This window comes from Eublepharis macularius, chromosome 9 (genome assembly GCF_028583425.1).
Source record: "Eublepharis macularius isolate TG4126 chromosome 9, MPM_Emac_v1.0, whole genome shotgun sequence".
Classification (NCBI taxonomy): domain Eukaryota; kingdom Metazoa; phylum Chordata; class Lepidosauria; order Squamata; family Eublepharidae; genus Eublepharis; species Eublepharis macularius.
The window spans coordinates 96,845,232-96,864,571 of NC_072798.1; the positions used below are offsets into that span (position 1 = coordinate 96,845,232).

At 42.9% G+C, this 19,340-nt stretch overlaps 1 protein-coding gene across 2 annotated transcripts in view; it reads left to right on the forward strand.

Annotated features, from left to right (window-relative positions):
- The window catches only part of ORC5 (origin recognition complex subunit 5), a 119,715-nt gene that overhangs the window by 40,978 nt on the left and 59,397 nt on the right, over positions 1-19,340 (forward strand). For both annotated transcript variants that reach the window (XM_054988687.1, XM_054988686.1), the window contains exons 9-13: positions 468-558; positions 1,358-1,410; positions 3,295-3,407; positions 7,641-7,688; positions 12,087-12,197. In XM_054988687.1, coding sequence (XP_054844662.1) covers positions 468-558; positions 1,358-1,410; positions 3,295-3,407; positions 7,641-7,688; positions 12,087-12,197 — 416 coding nt within the window. The remainder of the gene's footprint in view (positions 1-467; positions 559-1,357; positions 1,411-3,294; positions 3,408-7,640; positions 7,689-12,086; positions 12,198-19,340) is intronic.

Here is a 19,340-nt window from a genome sequence, read left to right on the forward strand (position 1 = left end):
GCTAAGTATGTTTATTGTTAATGCTGGTACTAATGTACCACTATGCAAGCGTTAGTGTGTATAGTAGAGTTATATCAGTACAGTATTCATAGTTGGATCCAAAACTGAAAGAGGGGCAGGGGGTAGACTGTGCAAGCCTGTAGAGAAATCCAGATTCCTATCTATGATAAGGATTGAGCTGGATTGTGTCAACACTCAAGGCAAGGCAGTAATGCTTTCAGCTAGGAGTGGACTGAGAGAACTAGTCACAGATGTTTTCCAATATGCAGTATTTTTTATTTACAATGTTGGTTTCAGAACATTTGCAGTACTTGGACTGCAGAAGAATATTGGGCCTCTTACACTGTTAACTGCTGTAAAGGCCACACAGAGCTTTTCTATTAACTGAACACTTTCACCATTTATATTAACTGAAGCGCCTCCTCTCTTTTTGTGGCCTTTGTTTCCGGGTGGGGCTGTTGGTGCAGCAAAAGAACGAGACACACGCCGACTGTGGAAGAATATTGAATCCCACTTGAAGAAAGCCATGCAGACTGTTTACCTGCGAGAAATATCTAGGTGATTGTATTCCCTCTCCCCCCTCCTCTGTTTAAGAAAGTGGCGTCTGACGAGGCCTGCACCATGTTAAGTGTGAGTGGTAGATGGTATTCTTTACTGTCGAAAAGAATCTTCTGTCTTTTAAAAAACTGCTTAACTCCAGTTCATGCAATTAATGAAAAAAGTCAAATGTGGCCGTATTATATTATTTTCCATAAAAAAATATTTAGCTGCCACATATATTCAGGCTTCATACCTGGCTGAAGGGGTCCTGATGGTTAATATTTACGTTTTAACTGACAGGCTATTGATGCTTTTGCTCTTAAAAAAAATCTTCTAGGAATTACCAAGCCTTTGGAATCATGTTGTGCAATATTTTCAATATTTTGCTCTATGGGTAAGATTGTTTTTGTTACAGACTTTCTATAATTAACTGCTTGTAGGTGATAATTCTGTTTTACCCAGACTTAACTGTTCTGAACAGTACGTTGTTCAAAAGAGGGGAGCCCCAGCAAGGAAGGCCGTGGTGATGACACCCGAAGGATCTATCAGATTTTCTGCTCGTTTTCATTTTCTGCGATTTATGCCCTATTATATTGTCTATTGGAATATCCCAGCCATTGATCATGTTGATTTACACTGTGTAATCTGACTTGAGTCTCAGTGAGAAAGGCAGACTATAAACAACAATAACAAATTGCAACATGAGTTATTACAAAAGTGTCAGAAATATATTCAGCTTTTAAAATTTCTTAAGTATCCTGTTTTTTTGGGGGGGGGGGGGATGGCATTTTCTTTAAATGGTTGCATTTTCTTTTAGCTCCCAGTGGGAACAATTACAAGAAGATAATGGAGAATCTGGACAACTGAAAGGTATTTGCATAGGCAGTAATTTCAGTCATCTATGTATATAAAGAAAAGTGTCCTGGCTGACTCATCAATGCCCAGCCCAAACCGCTGGACCGAGAAATGTGAAATTTGGGGATAATGTTCCTTTTGTGATGTAGAGGCTCACTAAGAAGGGATTTTAAGAAATTTGCCCCCTAAGGGGGTAAAAAGGGGTAAAATGTGTCTTCCCAAAGGGATACAGCTTCCCTGTGTGGCTAGCAGGCTGCTCCCCCTGCCCCGCCCCCCCCCCTGCCAACTGCCAACTCGGCCACTCTTCCCTGAGGTCATTTAAATATATAGCCTGATTGGTCGTCACCCCAACATTCTAAACAGTATGCAGTTGCTGTTGGGAGTCATTGAATGTGTCCTGAAGTAAAAATACACCTCCCAATCTTCCCCTTTAGGGTTGCCAATCTCCCTGTGGGGCTTGGCTTTCCTGTGTGGCTGACAGGCTGTGCCTGCTTGCACCTCCCCCTCTCTCCGATTGGTCAGCTGTGGAACTCTGTGTTCTGGGGTTGAAGAAATATGGTACAAGACTCCTGAATAGGGATTTTATAAAAAAGTCAGTGTGGCCACTGAGTTTTTAAATGTTTATGGGGAGATGGTGCACGACCTTTCTAGGTCCCATTTCAATGCGAACCTCTCATATGAACCTGCTGAAGTGCCCACCACACCACCCCTTCCTCAGTCCAACGCCACCTCACACCTCTTGCAGCCATCACCTCTTACTGCCACCAAGAAGCCTGGCAGATGTCGTGCAAGATATACCGACGCTAAAAGGAGGAAGCAACTTCGAGATATGGCAAAGAAATATGCACATCCCACTCCTGCAGTGCACCGAGCAGCAGTGGCAAAGTACCAGAAAGATCACCCTGAGGTGCACAGAGCAGCAGAGTCTCTCTATGAGCAAAGCAATCCTGGAAGACCAGTAGAGGTGCTCACTTGCATGGAAGGTCAGGGCTCACTCAGGCATGGAATATGATCCTTCACTACCTTCAAGATGCCTCTTAACCTCAAAAGGTTGTGTCAAAAGGGCCATTGCATCGAAATTGTAAGAGGTCATAGTCCCTCTCTATACTGCCGTGGTCAGGCCGCACCTGGAGTTCTGTGTGCAGTTCTGGAGGCCTCACTTCAAAAAGGATGTGGACAAAATTGAGAGGGTGCAGAAGAGAGCGATGAGGATGATCAGGGGTCTGGAGACTGAGCCCTACGAGGAAAGGCTGAGGGCCTTGGGAATGTTTAGTTTGGAGAAGAGGAGATTGAGGGGGGACATGATTGTTCTCTTTAAATATTTGAAAGGCTGTCATTTGGAGGAGGGCAAGGAGCTGTTCCAGTTGGCAGCAGAGGGTAGGAACCGAAGCAATGGGCTTAAATTACATGCACAAAGGTACCAGCTAGATATTAGGAAAAAAATTTTCACGGTCAGAGTAGTTCAAAAGTGGAATCAGCTGCCTAGGGAGGTGGTGAGCTCCCCTTCAGAGGCAGTTTTCAAGTAGAGGCTGGATGAATATTTGTCATGTATGCTTTAGGCTCATCCTGCATTGGGCAGGGGGTTGGACTAGAAGGCCTGTATGGCCCCTTCCAACTCTGTGATTCTGTATTATAACTGGATTTAAAGTAGTTAAATACTGTAGCGAAGCATGAGTATCAAGCTAGTTGGTGATAAAATTTACAATTTACAGTGCAATTTACAATGGTTCTGTCACTTGGGGAACTGTAGCAAATATGCCAGTGTGAAGACACTGAACTGACAGCAAAGAATGCTACAAGGTCTTATTCCCCTCTTAAGAATGGAAATCACGTTGGCTGGCTTACTTGTAAATTTGACCAGTTCAAAACTATTTTTTTTTGTCTATGAATTTTCCCTAGGACTTTCAGCCCATGCTCATGTAGAACTTCCGTATTACTCCAAATTCCTTCTAATAGCAGCATATCTTGCTTCTTACAACCCTGCCAGAACAGATAAAAGGTTCTTCCTTAAGGTAAACATGTTTGTTCTTTTTGCACTAATCTATGTGAAGGCACGCTTAGTTCATCGCTAAATGTATTTCATGTTGAATAAATGCGGATGGCAACTTTTTTGTAAGCTGACTTGTGCAGTTGTCTCAAAGATGCTCTAAAAATCCCAAACACTTTAAAAATTACAGCCGGTTCAGGGGTGCACACGGCAGCTTTGGGCTTTTTTTTTAATGACACCTGTCAAGTTGCTTCTTGAAACATAGGCTGATTCCACACACATTGGATAATGCACTTTCAGTGCACTTTATCAATCGTTTGAGGTGGAACAAAAAATCCACCTCAGACGATTGATAAAGTGCATTGAAAGTGCATTATCCAACGTGTGCGGAATCAGCCATAGGGAACTTTTCAAAGCCGTTCTTGATGTGAGACTTAGGAAGTTTCTGTGTCGAAGTTAAAGACAGTCAAATCCAACTGAAGGCAACTCTTTTGGTCCTTGGCCCATTCATGTAAGCACGTTCCGTGTTTTTGCTTGTGTGTACATTTTCAGTTATAGTCCGTAATGTCATCTTGACATTGGTTGTTTTCTGCATGCGCACTTAACAGGTTTTTTGGATATTCGATCTGTAAGGATGGGATCAGCTTTGGGCCTCTATAATTCCACACTTGAGGGAGTCGAACCCAACAGGTGTCTGTTTATTTTGCTGCACTATTAAAATAGTCTGTTTCTGCTGAAAAAAATTTTGGGGACACACCTGTTTCCTCAGCTGTTAGGCTGAGGATATGTCAGTTTTGTCAGTTGATCAGCTGAGGAAACTTAACAAGGTTTTGGGGTGTTTTTTAAGGCACCAACATTGCAACGTTGTTGTTTCATATTTTTAAGAAAATATTCAGGGGAAAAGCCTGGATTGGTTGCTGAATCAGGGCACAGGATGATAAAGGGAGGGCTAAAAGGCAGGCCAGGGCTCACATTTTGCACTTCAAAAAGCTGCAGTTTGACTGTGCTGGGGAAAAAAATCAGAGTGTGTACACCAGGGGAAAAAAGCCGTGGAAAGATCAGTTCTGTGTGAAATGCAGCTTTTTCCCATGCAGAACACAAAAAAGTCTGTGAAGCAGTTTGGAGACTGAATTGGGGTGTTTTGTCCATGTGTGCAGAACTCTGGAGAGAAATTAATGCAGTATGGGGTCATGTGGAAAAGTCCATTAAGTGCTTGGACTGGATCTCCTGAAACAAAGAAAAAAACCAGGGAGAAGGGACTGATTAAAAAACAAAGACCGACCCAATTTTGATATTGAAGTCTCCTCCTAAAATATAAAAGGCAAACCGTGTTGCCGTCGACTTCATTCCCGTGAAGGTGCTCTCGCGGGGATAAAAAGTGAGTGGTCGGCAATGGACTTACTGGCTGCGAGAGCCCAGAGATGGAAACCATGCTAATGGACTCGGCCGGGGCACAAGGAGAAGACATGCTGGCCTGAGCAGCCACCAGAGCCATGCTAGTCCCTCCTGTGCCTCAGCCGCTGGCCTACACAAACACCAGGGCCAGAGGAGGCCATCCCAAGGTCAGCAGTGGCTGAGGGAACAGCTGGCCATGCCGCACCATTGCCCTCCGAGCCGAAGACGCTGGCCCAAGCAGGGGCAGCGGGAGCCTCAGTGTGGAGGGCTAAGCATATGGCCAGGGCACCAGGTGTTCTAGAGCCTGTTGTTTATACAACGGGCTCGGTTGCTAGTTAACTGTAACTGAAGAACCAGGCATATCACTATGTAGCAGGACAATTAAATATATCCATCTTAAAGACACTTAGTACAGAGATATAAGGACATTGTTCTCAAGCAAAAGAAACTTTCATGGTGGTAGAAATAATAATACCAACATTCGATTAATATACCGCCCTTCAGGACAACTTAACACCCACTTAGAGCAGTTTACAAAGTGTATTGTAATTGTCCTCACGACAATTGCCCTGTGAGGTGGGTGGGGCTGAGAGTTCTGAGAGAGCTGTGACTGACAGCTGGCTTCCAGCGGAGGAGTGGGGAATCAAACTCCGTTCTCCAGATTAGCGTCCTGCTGCTCTTAACCACTGCACCAGGCTGGCTCCCAAGTGGTCCATTCTCTCTTTGCACTGAGAGTAGTTCATTAAATCTGTCACAGTAAATGAAGAGACAAAGCCAAATAGGGGTAGACAAGAACAGTGAGTTAGGTAGAAATGCAATAAGAAACATCTCCTCTGAAAGAGTACTTCAAACTCATGACAACCTGCCCTACAAGCTTTCCCCTCAATCTGCCACCTTCCCAGTGTGTGTGGGCATGAAGTTTTTTCTTTGTCCCTTGACATCTGTGGTCTACCTCAAGAGACAGGCAACCCAAAGCACGTGTACTAAGTGGAGCTACATTTGACTATGTTGCCTGCTGTAGCAACTCCCTCACTGCACCCCAAACTGAGGGGTTTTGCCACACCAGACTGGGGCGGAGCTCAGCTCCAGGACTTTGGGGGGAGGACAGTAGGTGGAGCTCCTTCTGGACCCGCCCCTAGTAAGTGCCAGCAGTCCTGCCCCAAGAGTTGACTGTGTATTTCTCAGGCATGTCGTGCTGCTGCTTTAGTGCGCTCGGATGGTTAGAGAGGCATGTGGTGTGCCGTCACCACTGAAGAGCAGAAGCCATCACTACCATCTCCTTCACGTGGCTCTGTCTCTGCGCCTGCACAGCCCATATCCCTCTTCCCCTTTGCCTGCATCTTCACAGGTCGATGTTGAGTTTTGTTCAGCACTCCAGCCAAGAAAGGTCACCTACTCCTGCTATGTTGTTTTCTTATCTTCTTTAAATGGATTGGTTATACTTTGTTCAGGCTGTACCATTCAGAATGATAATTTTACCATAACCTTATCTTTGTTCTTGAAAATTATGGATGCTAAACCGTCTGACACTTTATCCTTCCATTTTTCAGATGTCAGGCTGTCACTGCCAACATTATTTGATAAAAGATGTTTTAATGCTGCCAGAATCAGTCACTGATATGTATCTATTACATAACTCTCCAGCAAGTTAACAATTTGATGGAGTGTAGATCAGTACTTATCAAAATATGAAGAAACTCCCCAGCTGGGCTGTGGGCAGGTATTGGCCGTTGCTTGGCAACACGCTGGCATATTTGGCCCCACCTCTGTCATCAGTTGATGTCTTGCCCCGGGCCCCAGATTGGCTGGTGAATTGATCTTTGGCTCCGAATCCAAAGCAAGCTTATTTTTCCTGGACCTGTTAATAAAGCATCGCGTGGCTGGTAGCACTTTAAAGCCAGAGCAGTTCCTGCTGCTTTCTGGCAGTTTGTGGTAGGATAATATTTTTTTAGAATTTTTTTTCTGCTGTTACAACACTAAGAAGAGAAATCATTATGTGCTGTAAATAGTAGAAATGATGTAGTGGTTTTCCCAATCAGTTTGTGGATAACTGTTTACAGAAAGACAAACTGCATTGCTTTCTAATACATTTTCCCCTCCAGTTATGCTTTTTTAATAAATATTGCACCCTTTCGGTGACATATGCTGTAAGTCCTTGCTTTTTAGATTGTATTGTTTTGGGGTTGTACTTTGTTTCTTCTTTCTTTTTTTAAACTGATGCATGTGAGAGCGAGCGAGCGGAGGGGAGGCCTTGGGCCTCTGGATGGGGAGGGGGGCAAGGTATAAATATTTTAAATGAATAAATGTGTTGACGTGCCACAGGTCTGAAAGGCACGTGTTGCAGCACTGTTAGTGACTAAACAAGAGTTTCCATGGTGAAGTAGGCAAACGAGATGACATCACCATCGTTCGTTGCACCATTCATACATGTGGTGCTTTGCAGAATACAAGATGACGAGTTTCTGTTTTGGGGAGCATGTGATGTAAAATGTGACATAAAGGAGGGAGGCAGGTACAGGTGATAACAAACGGGTTTTTGGTTTCAGTGGTACATGCTTTGGAACAATCCAAATGTTATTGATGTGTTCTGGCATTCTCTGCTTCCCAGGTATGCCCAGGCTTGATTCGGATCAGGACCACGGTGCAGAGGGAGAGAACATGCCGATTAGTGGCCTTTGATTATGTCCTTTGCTTCTTGCCTTGTTCTTGCTTTGGGAAGAACTCAGTGACCTGGAATTATTTTTCGTTTTCACTCCTGGATAACCCAACAAATTTTGATTTTGACTGTGAATTCTGTGTTGTCTCTTCATTGTGTACCAGAGTTAGTAATGCACAACTGATTGCTGCTGCTTTTCATTCACAGCATCATGGAACTACTAGGAAGAAAAACATTCAGAAGAAACATGACAAGGTATTTGGCTCAATATTCCTGAAATATGTGCTAATTCTCTCCGCTTTGGTCCATAGTTAAAAACAACATAAGATCAAGAAAATATGGCCAGCATCCAAACATGTGAAATGCATGTGTGTGTGCAGTGTATAAATGTTCTTGGTTTTGTGCCAAGAATTTCTACTATCAAAGAAACAAGTCCTTTTTAGATTGGCAATGGCTTGTCTCTTCAGGATGGGGAACTACTATGTTGTAATCCTCCCAAACGAAATTCTGGCTGCACCATTAGATGAGGAGGAGAATAAATAACAGCAACAACAACAGTAAGAGTATGCTTATATACCACCCCTCTGGATAGATTAGTGTCAGAGCAGTGAACAAAGTCAGTGTTGCTATTGGTCCCACAATACAGCTGGGGAGCAGGGGCTGACAGGAGTGGCTTACCCAAGGCTACCTGCAGAGCTCATAGCAGTAATGGAAGTCAAACCAGCAGAGTGCTGGATCGGAGCCCAGCCACTTAACCACAATGCTACAACAGTTCTCCCTTTTAGAGATGGGCACAAAATGGAACATGAACCAAAAAGAACCACAAACTGGCTTGGTTCGTAGTTCTCGAACCAGCGGTTTGTGGAAGCTTCTTTCCATGAACTTCTGAACTGGTATGCTGGTTTGTTTTAAAAAGCAATTTCCATGCTGCAAAGTGGCACGGAAAGGGGCATTTGAACCCTCCGATCAGGTGCTTGTCAGGGAGATACCTGACAAGCAGCTGATCATTTAAACAGTGGGGCTTGGCTGGCCGGCCTGGAGTTCCTGGCCAGCCAGCCAACCCCACCACCCACAGTTTAAATGGCCATTTCCCCACTGCTCGGAACCGTGGGGAAATGGCCATTTAAACTGCAAGTGGGGCTTGGCTGGCTGGCTGGCCGGGAGTTCCTGGTTCGTGCGTTTTCACGAACTTCCCCAAACTGGGGCAATTTCATGAACCAGTTTGTGGTTCGTATGTGGGGTTTAAATGCCCCTTTCCATGCCGCGAACTTACCCCAGTTTGGGGAAGTTTGTGGTTTGTGAAAACGCACGAACCAGGAACCGAATGGTTCATTTTTTTCACAGTTCGTGCCCACCCCAACTCCCTATGCATCCAATATTCTACTGGCCAGGTGCTGGACTTCTGTGTCCCGCACGCAAGTCTTCCAATGGAAGGAATATAATTGTGTAAAGTAAGAAGATATATACATATCTACTTTTCTGCATAATTTATGCCAGCTGTAGAATTTGTCTACATTGATAGCCTACAGAATTCAAGATGTGTTTTTAGGTGTATTGCCTGAAGTTGTAATAGCCTTTTTTTTTACTTTTAAGACTGAAGACTGAGATACCATATGGATCATAAGCAGAGTAGAAGTGCTGCATTTATTGAGACAAATCTCTTTCCAAAAATGATTTAGAAGTATGCTTTCCCTTCTGGAATTCTCATTTTAATCTTAGCTGTGTTGCCAGGAAAAAAACTAATCAAAGCATACTGCAAAAAGAAAAGTTGAAATGAAATACTGGCTTATGTGAGAAACTACTATTCACATGTATCCAATCTGGTACTTGGTAATTTAAATCTCTGTAACTAATAGCTGGTAGTCCCCGCCCCCGCATGCAAGTAGCTAAATCAGTCTGTTGAACCAGACATTTCTATAATTATAGGATTCTGCAAAACCGGAGAATCCTCAGGTTTGCAAAACAAACTGATGACAAACTGATGGGGGCATCAGTTTGGTCCTGTTGGTCTTTCCCTGGGATGAGCTTGAATTTGAGAGCGTGTCTTGGCCGTGGCAGCCTTGCGCTGGTGTGTTCCTGCAGTGGGAGTCAGCTTTGACTTTTCCCTAAAATAGGAAAAAATGGAGTGGCTGGGGGCACCTTTTCCGGGGGCCAAAGAAGGGGACTCTGAGGCCCAGTCTTCCTGAAACTTGGGTGGAGGTAGTCTTTAGAAGACTGTCCGGAGTAGGTCCCCTGCAAATTTGGTGATGTTTGCTTGGAAAATGTCACCTCCACAGATGGCCCTCAGAGAGTTTTCCCCTCGGGAATAATAGAAAATGGCTTGAGGCATCTTCTTTGGCTGCCCATAGATCTGGCCCCTGGAATCCAGTCTTCATGAAAGTCGAGGGGTCTTTAGAGGACAGCCAAGAGTAGGTTCCCTACAAATTTGGTGGAGTTGTTTGAAAAATGGCGCACACATACACACACCCCACACAGACACAAAAAGGCGAGAATTGCTGTTTCTTTGCAGGGAAATTCCTGAATTTACCCAAATTTATTTAGGTAAAAAAAAAATTGGGTGTTCCAATCAGATCCAGGATTCTCTAATGTGATCCAGGAAAGCTGAATTTTGCCAAATTGGCAATAATTTGTCTTTTCCCACCCAAATCCTGACCCAAATTGCACATCCCTACTGTTAATGATAGATTTTTTCGAGGTCATCAATTCACAGGATTGCCATAAGTCAGGAGCAACATGAGGGCACATAACTCACACACACATTCTCCCCCAAGTTATTTATGATGTCTGATGTGTGCACACCTACAAAAACTACACCATCAAAATTTGGGAAGCATTTGGAGTTGCCATGGCAACCCAAAATGGCATGGGAAAACTGTAACAAGGATAAAAGAACCATTTTAAAGCTCTTCTGATCCCAACATTTTCTGGATCACAATTTTGGCCTTTGTTGTGGAAATCTTGGCCCTTGAGCACTACCAACAGCTGTAAGACTGCATTTTTGCACCGCTCTGCAATGCCTTGCAGTACAATTTTAGCAAGAATTCAAAATGTACCTACAGTGTTCTTTCTCTTTCCCTAAATATTCCTTTATTAATGACAGCTTGTAGATTTCTAGCCTTTTACAGCACTTTACATGGTCGAGTGGTTTTATTCCTGTATTGCAGACCATAATCTTGTTCCTAGAAAGAATAATATTTTGGGCAATAAATTACCAAGTCTCTGAGTATATATGGCACCCTTATTGAAAAGAAGAATAGAAAGGTTGTTACTGGGTTCTCCCTCGCCTCTGCCTTCTCTGAGAGTTTATAAGAGAAGAGAGAAGTCTAGGATAATGAAATGCCTTCTGACAAAAGAATTAATTACAGTTGATACCAGAGTAAAGATGTTAGAAATCATTCATATACGGGCTTTTCCCCTTACCACAATGCAGTCCAAATTGCAGAGACTCTTTGCCCGCAGGCTTTGCCTAAGCAAGGGAATCTAGAAGCAATGATTGTGTGTCAGCAGGAAGGAATACTGGCTTGAATCCTGTCTAGAGGGAGTGAAACCACATGTTCCCCTTCCCATTGAAGCACATTGTTCCCTGGAGTCAGTGGATCCCCAGGAAATTTTATAGGGGTCAAACTGTGAGGGGGGAAGTGGTGAAAACCACCCTGTCGAACAAGTGACATGCTCTCCATGAGTGAAGAGGAGTCAAGGCCGTACTTCTTAATTCGTTTTGATATCTCTGCAAAATGTGTTAAATCTTTGGCCCTTTTCACACTGCTTACCTGCTCCCAGAATGTTGCGAAATATCGCGCAAAAACCGCGGAAGATAGCGTCTTCTCACGAGAGTTTTGCACAATGTCGCGCAAAACTCTTGCAAGAAGACGCTATCTTCCGCGGTTTTTGCGCGATATTTCGCAACGTTCCGGGAGCAGGTAAGCAGTGTGAAAAGGGCCTTTGTTAGACTGAGATTCTAGTAGCACTTTGAAAACCAACTAGTCTTGAAAGTGCCACTGGATCCAAATCTTGCTTTTCTATTACAGACCAACATGGCTACCACCTGAAACTAATTTTTGTTACGTCTCCCAGCTCTTTAATTTCTTCAATAGAATTGAAGTTGCAGGAGTGTGTACTTCCGCCTCAAGGAATGCACATCCTTCCTCCTGAGCTATTAGTCTTTGAAAGGATGACCTTTTTACTTGGCATCTTTGTCCATTATAGAGATTACACTATTATCGCAGTTACTTCTGTGAGATGGAGTGTGATCATCAAAATTTAAGAGGGAAAACAATGAAAGACAATCCTGGGATACCCTTCCATGGGATTTAATTGATCTTGATGTGGAAAAAGTAGAAAATGAATTTGTGTACTGGAAAAGGGGCTGTTATTACTAAATCCTATAAAACTACGGTTTGTCATTGCTTGTTTCCAGTAATTCCTAAAGTCGATCTGAAAAATGTAAATGATCTTTGCATCCTTTTTAGGAATGTTTGAAATTTTGAACTGCTCTGTATTTGAACAATCGTACAGAATAAAAGATGGATTAAAGGAAGTAACAATCTTATGAACAATCCAACAGAAACTTAATGGAACTGATTATGCTTCACATAAAGTGTTTGTAGAAGGTTTTAAAAAGGACATTTTAAAAATATATTGCATTTTTTACAGACTAGCAATCACCTTCTTGGGCCAAAGGCGTTTCCGCTGGACAGGTTGTTAGCAATATTCCACAGCATTATTGACAGCAGAGTTGCTCCTACAGCAAATATATTTTCCCAGGTGAGTTAAATTCTGTTTTTTGCTATTTAGGTCCTTAACATAAATATCTCTGTTGCTGAGGTCTCTACAAATAATCTCAAGCTTGGATTGTTTTTAGCGTTCGTGCCCCAATTAACCATTTGCAAATGTTCTTTCAAATGTGTAATGAGAAATTGAATATGTGTCAGCAGTTTAAACTTAAAAGTTGTCAGCAGTTTAAACTTAAACTTGAAGTCTTTTGTGTGTTTTCCTCTCCTTCCTTTGATGGCCAGTCTTGAGTTCTAAGAACAAAGAAACATTTTCTTCTGACCTGTTAAAAATACAGACTTGACTGCGACTGCAGTATTTAAGTATAAAATCTGGGTCTCTGCTGGATTCTGTTATGAGCTATTAATTACTTAAATATTGTTGCCAAGATATAGCAGCCAGTCAGGAAATGACCTATGTACATTCTTTTTTGTCCTTTGCCAGTAAAACACCTTTTAAATGGCCTGAAACATAAAAAGCAATTTCTGCAGGATTTTTGACGTGTGTTTGTGTGTGTGTGTGTGTGTGTGTGTGTGTGTGTGTGAGAGAGAGAGAGAGAGAGAGAGAGAGAGAGAGATCAAAGCCTTGCCTATTTCCTGAAAGCTACCAATGCATCTTTAAACCTGGTTGGAGTGTTGTTCACTGAGCTAGTAACAGCCAGTTGGGGCCTTTGGAACCTTGACAGAGGCAGAAAGAAGCAGGTTGGTAGAATCAAGAATGTGGTGACCTGGAATGGTTTGCACTTGATGTTTGTCTGAGAAGGCTGAAGAAAGCTAAAAGGACAGATTGTGGTTTCATTTAAAAGCACTCTGATAACTCTAATCTGGAGCTCCATGGCACATTCTTTCAGAACCTTTCTCTCAAAGCACACTATCCTCGGATTACATTGTATTGTCAGTAACTGTTTCCTGTATCTTGACGTAGTGGAGTAGAAATGTAAGTTTGTGGCAGAACAAAACAGAAGTCCTGCAGCACCTTATTTATATATTTATTACATATTTATTATATTCATTACATATTTATTAATATCTTTTCAGTGTTTACAGTCTTATTCGGAGACGTCCCCTGGACTGTGGTTTCCCACCTTGATTGTAGCTCGTACTCTAGGGGTGCTTCTTTTGATCCGGTACCTTAAAGTGTAACAATATTTATTCTAGAAAAGAGCAAGAGTCCAGGAGCCCCATAGCGCAGAGTGGTAAGTTGCAGTATGCAGCCCAAGCTCTGCTCGCGACCTGAGTTCGATCCTGGCAGAAGCCCAGTTCTGGTGCCAGTTCAAGGTTGACTCAGCCTTCCGTCCTTCCAAGGCTGGTAAAATGAGTACCCAGTTTCCTGAGGGTGAAGTGTAGGTGACTGGGGAAGGCAATGGCAAACCACCCCATAACAAAAGTCTGCCAAGAAAATGTTGTGATGCGACGTCCCCCCATGGGTCAGTAATGACTTGGTTCTTGCACAGGGGACTACCGTTACCATTTACCAGTAGCACCTATAAGACTAACACAATTTGTGGTAGGGTATTATTTTGGGTATATTTTGTTAGGGTATATTTTGTTAGTCTTTTAGGTTCTACTGAACTCTTGCTCTTTTCTACTGCTACAGGCAGATTAACATGGCCAGTCATCTTGAATATTTATTCTAGTATGAGCATATTTACTCCAATATAAGTACCTATGTTATATGCTCACTTGAAGCTGTGAGTTACATTTGCAAATACTTTCAGGTCTCAGAGATCTTACCAAGCCTTTAACCCTTTCCAGCTGTCAGTCCCTGGCAGTTAAATCCCCAAGTTCTCCACAGTTAACACTCAGGTGTTCCAGTTGAAGTAACTTTATTAGAGATCCATTCGTTAGAAGGTGCTCAGACAGTGAAATTGGCAGAAGTGACGTATGTGGGGCTAGCCATGTTAGTTATAGGGAATATTTCCGCCTTTGGGAAAGAGGACCATTAACAGGGGGGCGGGTTGGAGTGAGACATTGTTGTAGAGTACACAGTGAGAAAGATGAACTTATCTTTGATTCTCAGGACGGGTACATTTTGAGCCAGTTTCAGCTGGCAGTCACTGGCTCAGCGGAGCGAGAAAGAGAAAGTAAACATTTGCGAGATAACCTGCTGGTATTGCAGCAATAAAGAACTTCCCATACTCTCAGAGACCAGAGGCAGAGCCAATTTACATTCATAACAGATAGGCAGGAGGCATGTATGACACCAGGAAAATAAATAAATGTTTGTTTTTAGTTTGCCACAGGTGTTTATAGGGCCAGAAAGGCATTCCCCTCAATAATAACTAAAACAGGAGAATGGAACAATTGCATCTCAGTTAGGCTGGGAGGAGCCATTGAAAAGCACTCTCACACACACACAACAGCTTTCACACCCTCAGAATCCATGCACACCAAAGAAAATTTAATTGGCAGCTCATGACAGTTTTAGTTTAAAGGAGGCTCAGGATGGTGGTAGCAAATGAAAATCCAAAGTGCACTATCCCAGTATTTATTTATTTATATTCCACCCAAGTTCCTCATAGGGGGAGGCAGAGAAGGGAGAGAACAGGAGTGCTCAAATTACGAGGGAAACGGTAGGGATGTTTTTAGTGAAATCCCCAAGCTCCACCCCCTGGCTCCCTCCAATTTTAACCCCCCTCCCCCACAGCTCTTGTGACAGACAGGATTGGCTCCAGCTCCGCCGCTCCTGAGGGACAGCCAATGGGAGTGGGTAGAATGCTGGGCCAATCAGAGTTAGAGTCTGTTGGAGGGAAAAGGAGGTTTTGGAGAGACTGTGAGGGGGAAAGGTTTGAGAGGCTGTTCAGAGAGGCAGCAGAGAGTTAGCTGGCTATTCATCTGTTCTTTTATATTTGAAACCTTTCCTGATTAACCCCCATTTGTTATTAGTTTAAAATCTGTTCATTTTTATGTTCCTTCTTGTAAATAAAGTTTGTTTTTGTTTTGTGTAACCCTGGCTGGCCTGAAGTTGTTACCTGAGGGGAAGTAAGGCACACACACACACACATGCTCTGGTCACATGGAAAGGGCCTAGTGTGTTAAATGGGAGCAGCATATATATAAGGAAAATAATCTCTTAAGTTCCCTTTTCCCGAATAGCCCTGGGCTGTAGCTGGGTGAGGGGAGGTACATACAGGGAAGGGGCTGCCTGTCTGGTGGAGCCTCTGGAAGAGGGAGAGGGGGCCCTTTGAGGATATGAGTCAGGGCTCTCTGCCTGCTGTAGGGGAGGCTAGACAGGTGGCCTATGGTGAGTGGTGGTTTCCCAACCTTTACCTGCCTGGGTGGCAAGGAGTGTGAAAGGCTTGTGTGGTGTCTGCATGTGAGGTGGAGTATACCCACCCTTACCTACCATAACTCTATTGCTACAGGGTGCTATACAAATTATTCATATAAAATGCATTCCTTTATAAGAAAAATGTGTGTGTAAAGTTCTATTAAGTAGGGGTATGTGATCTGGGTCTGGGACTGGCAAAAAAGCTGGTTTTATGCCAGTCTGGCAATGCTGGTTCCTCAAGCTGAACCCCAGACCTGATCTGGGCACCCGGACTCTCCTGAGCTGAATTATCCAGCTGTAGGCAGCTGCTGCAGGGAGGCGCAGCACAGCTGAGCAGCTTGGGGCATGAAGATACCAGCACGAAGGGAGCGAAGGTCCTTTGACTGGACTCAAGCTTTGCACTGCTGCAGGTTAATTGCGCAAGACTGGTGGGGGCGGAGACAGCAGGCGGAGTGGATTCCCATCCCAATCTATCCCTCCCATCTGAGCTCCAAACGAACCCTTTAAGCAGCCATTGCTGCCAGCCACCTTTTAAACTCCACTCTCCCCCCCCCCCCGCCCCATAAATGGATTCTCAGAATTCTGTGGTTCAACATTGGAATTTTCTGATTCAACGTTGGGATTCCGACATTGGTCGCTTTGCCATTTGGTTCTGTTAGGCTTTGTTTATTAAGCTTGCAAGGGAGTTAATGTCAAACCAGAGAATCCTGGGGTGGGGGACAGGCTACAGAATTTAAAAGCCTTGGAAATGGTTTGCTCTGTAGCGAACAATGGAGAATGGCTGGGGGCAGCTTGCTCAAGGGCCCTAGGGGCCCATCCTCCTGAAATTGGTCTTTAGTGGACAGTCAGGAGTAGGTTCCCTACAATGTTGGTAGTTTGCTTTAAAAATGCCCTCCCCCCCAGACTTTTCCCCCCATCGGAAATAATGCTGGTTAAATCCTGGGATTTTCTAATCTGGATCAGAGAATCTGACCTGGAATTCAAGGCCCCTGGATTTTTTTTAAATCCATGAAACCTGGACCTCGATTTCCAAGATTTTGGAGAGGGGGTACCCCCCTACTGTAATATCACAACCAACTTATGGCGACCCTATAGGGCTTTCAAGGCAAGAGATGAACAGAAGTATTTGTTGTTGCTTTCCCGTACATGGGGACCCTGGACTTCCCTGATGATCTCCAGTCCAAGTACGAACTAGGACTGACCCTGCTTAGCTTCCGAGATGTGACAAGATAGGGTGTAATGATTTAAAGTTTTAAGTGCGTGTTTCTTTAAATGCAAGTTGCTCTTGGCATTCTTCATGTCCAAAGAGCAGCATTTTGGGGCGTGTTTTGGGTTACCAGGAGGAGGGATTGGTGAAAATCCTGAGGAGATACAGGTGAGATCCCACTTGTACACTTCTTCATCTTTCTCTCACTTTGCTGTCTTTTAAACCTTCATATAAATTTAAGAACTCTGATTGTCTGCCGCCTTCTGGAACTGAATATATAATTAATGAATGTTCTGCATATATAACTCCAAATTTGCTAAATATATAACTCTCCTGCCTTTGCCTCAGCAAGAGAGGACGTTTCCCTAAATGAGTAGCTTTAACCTCCCAAATTTTCTTTACAAAAGCTCTGCATCTTGCTTTTTGGTTAGTATCATACTTTAGAAAACTGTTCTGAAACAAAGTAACATGCTGATATTTTATTAAATGAATTTTCACTAGATGGCAGCATAACCTAGCCATTGAAAAATCAAAAAGAGTCCAGTAGCACCTTTAAGACTAACCAATTTTATTGTAGCATAAGCTTTCGAGAATCAAGTTCTCTTCGTCAGATGCCTGATCAAAACTGATGAAACTAACACGGCTAACTCCTCTGGATCTATAGCCATTGAAAGTAGATTAGGTGGGACCAGCATTCCATGTGGTTACAGCAGAGTTTGGCTTTCACATTAAATAGAGCCAGCAGACTTAAACATGTTTAGTTGCTGTGTATGTACAGAGCTGCCATAGTTTGAGTAAGACCATTTATCTGTGTATATGCCAATTACTCTTGGGTAAAAGATCTTTCCCAGCTGTTATGTCTTGAGGTTTTTTAAATCAAGAATTGACCTTCTACGTTCATCACTTATTCTCAGGCCAGCCTGGCTTCAGGTTTGGGGGCATATTTTTATAACCACTTAGGAACTAACTAAGAAGTGAAGGCTCAGCTGGTGATAGCAGAGGGAAGCAGTGTGCTCAGAGAACGCCGTGGGATTTCCTGTACTGCCACAGAGATCCTGGAGTACTTTCTCTCATTGCTGGTGGCTGGGAAGATCACAGATGTGAAAAATGTTGCCTCTTTCTCCTAAGTGGTGGGGATAAAAATTGCTAAGTGGTTATGAGTAAAAAGGTTCAGTACTGCTGTAGTCCTTTTCCCAATCACAACAGAAAACAAGCAGGAAACCCCCTGTCACTATCTAGGAGTATAAATCACAATACAATATTGAATAATAAATAGACAGTATTCTTAATAATGGCAAGTTGAAATTACAGTCTCAAAAATACAACTACCACAAAAAGGATATTTTACATCATCACCATCCCCATATTTTATAAAGTTACATGTGCAATACTAAGGATTATATAATCCCAAAATAATGAAAATAATGTACAATAAAAGAATCTAAGAGTCGCATCCAGTCAAGCAGCACAGTCCTGATTCTGAGAACCATACAGTAAAGTGTTCAAGTGCAGAGAATATGTAAACTAATACTCCCTTTGTCAGCAGATGAACTCTTTACAGTATATGGTGAAGTAGTAGTAAAGCACGCGTTTTTTAAGTAGAAGGTCCCAGATTTAATCCCTGGCATATCTCCAGTTGCAAGACTTTTAAGTCTGGTGTTGGGGAAGACCTTAACTGTCTTGAGATCCTGCTTGGTGGAACATTTGACCTGCTTGGTGGAACATAAGAGCATTTTTCAGAGGAATTACATTGTTGAAATCAGTTTCAGGTGGGTAGCCGTGTTGGTCTGCAGTCAAAGAGCAACATTCGGATCCAATAGTTCCTCAAAGAGCAAGGTGCTGTCCTTGGCCTTCTAAAGTGCTGTTGGATATGGATATTGTTGAAATCGGTTTTGGATAGCTAGCTCTGTCAGTCCGTAGTAGTAGAACAAAATTCAAGTCCAGTAGTACCTCAAAGACTAACACATTTTTCCAGGGTGTAAGTTTTCATGAGTCAAAGCTTGACTCACAAACTGACTCGTTTGACAAAGTGAGCTTTGACTCACAAAAACGTATACGCTGGGAAATGTTGGGATGCAAGGTGCTACTGGATTCAAATGTTGAAATCAGTATTACTGTTCTTACAGTAGATGGCAGTCTTGTCAAAGAATGCTCAGTTTCTATTGCATTTTAGGAATATTCTTTAAACATTTGAAGCAGATCACAATGTTTTAAAATACTTATTTTTTAAATAAAGGGAAACGCCTCATCAAGAGGATCAAAAATAAACTTCATTGTCCTATATTGATATCATCACGAGAGATCCTCTTCACACATGAAGCTGTTCCAGGAACACATTCCCTGGTAGACGTGGTCTGTGTGTGTGAATACTGCTCATTGCATGGGTCTTTCTATCTAGTTGCCCTGTGAAGGGTGGCAGGCAGTATTTGTTTTTTGTTTTTTTTTTATTTTTTTTAATTTTAATTTCTAACATAGAAAACTACAAAAAACTACAAAAATATAAAGGAAAAAAGGGGACTGGGGAAAAGGGAAGAGCAACATATAAACAGAAAACACACACTACATCTACATGTCTTGTATTCCCTTCATACTGCAATTTTTCTTTAAAGTTAACTTTCTAATATGCTATCAGATTGGTAGATCTTATAAAATACAGTCTA